Here is a 5,872-nt window from a genome sequence, read left to right as displayed (position 1 = left end):
AAATCACTTATCTGGCTTTCATGCCTTAAGTGGGACTAGAACTTCCAATCTCCTAGTGATTGGCTCAAAGTCACCCAGTTGGCTCCCATGCCTAACCCGGAAACTGGAACTCACCATCTCCTGGTGATTGGTACAAGTCATCCACTCAGTTTTCATGCCTAAGGCGGGACTAGAACTCCCAATCTCCTGGTGACTGGCCCAAAGTCGCCCAGTTGGCTTTCATGCCTAACTCGGAAACTGGAACTCACCGTTTCCTAGTTCCTAGGCCAGCACCTTAACCACAGATCAAACTGGTTCTTGCGTCTTACGGGAACATAACAATAACTTAAAACAAATATAACACAGGCGCTGAATCCAGCACAGCCTAAATTCACTTGACAAATGCAGGGAGGTTTGTTTGTTTGTTTGTTTTAAATCTAGCGCAGATTTCATCGGAAGTACAATTCTCTGAAGTGCTCATAGCCTGGCAGAAAGGAACAGTTACTGAACCAAATTCACTTTAAAAACAAAAACAAAAACCAGACGTTTGCATGGAAAATAAATGCATTTATTTAAAACAACGAGGCGTCCCAATCAAAGGGCCTATTTCAAACTGCGTGTATCTCAAACGAAAGGTATATTAGGAAACCCTGTACAGAATTCAGACAAATTAGGAATTTGCGTGCATAATTACAATATGTGTAATAGTGGAGAGTTTTGCAACGGAGATGAGGAAAAAATATGGCGGGTCCCTCCCTTTTTACAGGCTTGCACAGTTACAGCCACCATTTTGACTTTTTTGACCTCCCTGCCGACACCCCTGTAACGTTAACAGGATATTGCAAATCTGGGCATTGGCAGGAAGGTCGAAAAAGTCAAAATGGCTCCGCTGAATTCCCGCCAACCTCCTTCATAATTCTGCCACATTTTAATGTGTGCATCTAAAAAAGGACGGACGTGGAATGTTTGCAACGTGGAACGGAAGCCGCCTTTTGAATTTTTCCGAACATCCCGACAGACGCTTTGAATAGCAAGCAACTTACTCAAATTTCCTGGGGTTATTTTATTTGCAAAACCAAAATTACAGAAGGGTGTTAGCTATGGAAATTGGTCACATCCTTGCTGTCTTTGGATCTTTCTAAGGAAGGGCAACGAGGCAAGAACCCTGTTGGTGGCCAAACGGGGTCCAAAATATTTTCCCCGAACCTGTTTGCCCTTCTCAACGTTCACAGTTTTCAAAACTGTACCAAGCGGAGGTTATTTTTCGAAAAAAACCCACCCCAGAAGTCTAAAGCCCCATCGCAAAAGCATTGATGAGCCTCCCAGGATACAATTTTCGGTCTGTCTCAGAAACACAGAAGTGTTGGCCGTTTCAAAGGGGAGGCGTTTCGGGTTTGCCATTGAATGCACAGTCCCAACTGACTGCAATCATAATAATATTTCTCGGAATCAGATTTTAGCCAATATGTTTGCAGATTTTTCCATTTTTGTGTAGAGGGAAAGGGAGCTAGGAAACAGAGAAGCAATAAGACAGCTTTGAAAAGACACAGGCAGGCAGGCAGATAGATGATAGATAGATAGATAGATAGATAGATAGATAGATAGATAGATAGATAGATAGATAGATAGATAGATAGATAGATAGATAGATAGATAGATAGATAGATAGATAGATAGATAGATAGATAGATAGATAGATAGATGTAGGTAGGTAGGTAGGTAGGTAGGTAGGTGGGTAAAGACAGACAGATGCTAGCTACAGCTAGATAGCGATAGTGATAGATAGATGATAGATAGATAGATAGATAGATAGATAGATAGATAGATAGATAGATAGATAGATAGATAGATAGATAGATAGATAGATAGATAGATAGATAATGATAGACAGTCAGACATAAAGACAGATAGACACATACATACATACAGTAGGTAGGTAAGTAGGTAGGTAGGTAGGTAAGTAGATAGATACAGTAGGTAGGTGGGTGGATAGATAGATAGATAGATAGATAGATAGATAGATAGATAGATAGATAGATAGATAGATAATGATAGACAGACAGAAAGACAAACAGACAGACACATACATACATACAGTAGGTAGGCAAGTAGGTAGGTAGGTAAGTAGATAGATAGAGTAGGTAGGTGGGTGGATAGATAGATAGATAGATAGATAGATAGATAGATAGATAGATAGATAGATAGATAGATAGATAGATAGATAGATAGATAGATAGATAGATAGATAGATAGATAGATATAGATAGATAGATAGATAGATAGATAGATAGATAGATAGATAGATAGATAGATAGATAGATAGATATGATGATAGACAGACAGAAAGACAGACAGACAGACACATACATACAGTAGGTAGGTAGGTAGGTAGGTTAGTAGATAGATACAGTAGGTAGGTAGATGGATGGATGGATGGATGGAGAGAGAGAGAGATATATAGTAGGTGGGTTGGTGAATAGGTAGGTAGAGAAAGAGAGAGAGAAACGGACAGATCACTAATTGATTTTTGATAGATGAATAAATGGATGATACATTGATTGATGATGGATGGATGGATGGATGGATGGATAAGATTGATGGTGATGATGGTGATGAGAGAGGGGGGGAGAGAGAGATGGAGATAGGTTGACGGACAGACTCATTGCATGATGGATAACTCAGTACATAGACAGATACCAACAGGAAAAGAAAGAAGGCTGGCTGGCTATAGAGGATTGGAAGGTTTGATAGACAGCTAAACAGACAAATAATTGACAGACACACAGACAGGCACAAACAGGTATAAAAGGAGAGCTGGCTGGCTGGATGAAATGAAGAGATGGATGGACAAACAGGCAGACACCTAAGAAAAATAAACAAATATGCAGGCAGGTAGGCAGGATTCCCGGATATGTGATCACCTTGCTGAGGTCGTCTGGTGTCTGTTTCAACAACAACAACAACACAAGCACACAAACACACCTTTTTCCCCCCCCCAAATTTTGTTTCAGAAGCTCCATCCCTTCCCTGCCCCAAAAAACCTACCTTTTCTCGCTAACCAGCAAGACCACCGAACCATTCTGGATCTTGGCCTCTTTGACCGTTTCGTGCTCGTCCAGTTGACGGGCATTGTAATGGAAGTTCTTTTTCCAAGAAGTGACACCTTCCCGGACCAGGTAAGCTCTCAAGTCCATCACGGTATCCGTCGGCCGCACCGTCAGCGGGAGCAGCTGATCCTCCTCGGCCAGGTGGACCTTGATGTGGTACCTCTTCCAACGAGAAAGGCTCCTGCGGAGGGTCTCCATCGTCCACAGCTCCCGAACGTCCGTCCCTGCGGTGAGAGCAACAGGCAGGAGCATCCAGCCGCCGAATGCAAAAGAGGAGAAACTCCAGAGAGATCCAAGAGTTTCAGGAAGGAACACCACCCTGCAGGGCAGGCCCAACCGGTTCCCGGCGAATGCTCGGCTGCATTTTTCCCATTCCAAGGAAGCACGTTGTCTTCGCCTCTTGGGGTGCTCAGGAAAAAAAAAGAAAAGAAACGAAACTCAGCCTCCCTTTTATGGAAGGAACAAAACAAGGCCATCGCATCTAGGCGTGCTTTAATTTCAGAAACTGAGAAGCTACCAAGGGGCTGAGTTCTTACGACAAACTGAGCCCCAAGAGAACAGAAAGAACCAACGATGCAATCCACCAAGTTGTGTAGGATGTTGCGGATGCAAATGCAGGATGTGAGGGGAATTTAAGGGGCTTTGTAGGATTTGGGAATGCTGGGGTAAGGGATTTGTGGAAAAGGCGGGAAATATTGGAGACCATATATATGGTGATGCTGAGCAGTGTTTCTCAACCTTGGCTACTTTAAGATGTGTGGACACATCTCACAGAATTCCCCAGACAGCATTTGTGGATTTTTAATTCCTAGAATTCCCTAGGTAGTATTTGTGGACTTCAAATCCCAGAATTTCCAGTCAGTATTTGTGGATTTTTAATTCCCAGAATTCCCTCAGTCACCATTTGTGGACTTCAAATCTCAGAATTCCATAGGCAGCATTTGTGGATTTTTAATTCCCAGAATTTTCAGGCAGCATTTGTGGATTTCAGCTCCCAGAATTCCCTAGGCAGTATTTGTGGACTTCAAATCCCAGAATTCCCCAAGCAGGATTTGTAGACTTCAACTCCCAGAATTCCCCAGGCAGGATTTGTGGACTTCAAATCCCAGAATACCTCAGCCAGCATTTGTGGATTTTTAATTGCTAGAATTTCCAGGCAGCATTTGTAGACTTCAACTTATTACACAATGGCTGGGTAATTCTGGGAGTTGAAGTACACACATCTTAAAGTTGCCGAGGTTAAGAAACATTGTGCTAGCTCACAGGACTGGGGTCCCACCTCTCATCCACACCCAGAAATAAAACTCATTTTTGCATGATAAGGTAAGGTAAGGTAAAGGTTCCCCTCGCACATATGTGCTAATTGTTCCCGACTCTAGGGGGCGGTGCTCATCTCCGTTTCAAAGCCGAAGAGCCAGCGCTGTCCGAAGACGTCTCCATGGTCATGTGGCCGGCATGACTCAACGCCAAAGGTGCACGGAACGCTGTTACCTTCCCATCAAAGGTGGACCCTATTTTTTCTACTTGCATTTTTACGTGCTTTCGAAACTGCTAGGTTGGCAGAAGCTGGGACAAGGAACGGGAGCTCACCCCGTTACACGGCAGCACTAGGGATTCGAACCACCAAACTGCCGACCTTTTGATTGACAAGCTCAACGTCCTAGCCCCTGAGCCACCGTGTCCCTTTGCATGATATATATACTTTACCCCACCAGACTTGAAATCCTAGGCTTAGAAAACTTGGAACTCGGTCGCCTTCGACAAGACCTGAGTTTAACTCATAGAATCATCTATTGTAATGTCCTTCCTGTCAAAGACTACTTCAGCTTCAATTGCAACAATACTAGAGCAACCAATAGATTTAAACTTAATGTCAACCGCTTTAATCTAGATTGCAGAAAATATGACTTCTGTAACAGAATCATCAGTGCTTGGAATACTTTACCTGACTCTGTGGTCTCTTCCCATAATCCCAAAAGCTTTAACCAAAAACTTTCTACTATTGACCTCACCCCATTCCTAAGAGGACCATAAGGGGCGTGCATAAGCGCACAAACGTGCCTACCGTTCCTGTCCTATTGTTTTTCTTTTCTTCTTCCTATATATATGCTTATACCTCCTTATATTTACTCATATATGTGTTTATATATTATATTATCTTTTTGTACGATACCTACATATATTGTTATGACAAAATTAAATAAATAAAAATAAAATAAGATATGCAAACATAAAAACCAAAGTTTTAGTTGTTGAGTTGTTGAGTTGTTTAGCTATATGGTTAGCTGCAGATAGTCCTCAACTTATGAACACAACTGGGTCAAGAATTTCCATTGTTAAGGAAAAGGGGTTGTGAAGTGAGCCACACCCGATTTAACAATCTTTTGTGCCACAGCTGTTAAGGCAATCACAGCAACTCACAAATTAAGCAAATCTGATGAAGGAAAGCTACTTGATATCAACCTAAACAAGTTGTGCTACCTTTTTCTGGTTCTTTGGCTGTAACTTTTCATAGAACACAGATAATCGAACAAACTTTGTTGCATTACATTCCTGATTAAATTATCTTTCCATTGATATAATATGATGGTACTACTACAAAACAAAAGTGGTGTTTTACAAGGGTTGAAATCCAGCAGGTTCTTACAGGTTCTGGAGAACCGGTAGCGGAAATTTTGAGTAGTTCGGAGAACCGGTAAATACCACCTCTGGCTGACTTCAGAATGGGGTGGGAATGGAGATTTTGTAGTATCCTTCCCCCAGGAGTGGGGAGGGAATGGGGATTT

The 5,872-nt window shown here is 42.2% G+C and overlaps 1 protein-coding gene across 1 annotated transcript in view; it reads right to left on the bottom strand.

The window, feature by feature from the left end:
- The window catches only part of TINCR (TINCR ubiquitin domain containing), a 19,706-nt gene extending 16,355 nt beyond the window's left edge, over positions 1–3,351 (bottom strand). Inside the window, exon 1 of the mRNA XM_058163582.1 lies at positions 3,025–3,351. Coding sequence (XP_058019565.1) covers positions 3,025–3,338 — 314 coding nt within the window. The 5' untranslated portion in view covers positions 3,339–3,351. The remainder of the gene's footprint in view (positions 1–3,024) is intronic.
- Positions 3,352–5,872: the final 2,521 nt, after the last annotated feature.

This window comes from Ahaetulla prasina, chromosome 1 (assembly GCF_028640845.1).
Source record: "Ahaetulla prasina isolate Xishuangbanna chromosome 1, ASM2864084v1, whole genome shotgun sequence".
Lineage (NCBI taxonomy): Eukaryota > Metazoa > Chordata > Lepidosauria > Squamata > Colubridae > Ahaetulla > Ahaetulla prasina.
The sequence above is the reverse complement of the archived record's forward strand: the minus strand, read 5'-3'. Positions and strand labels throughout refer to the sequence as shown.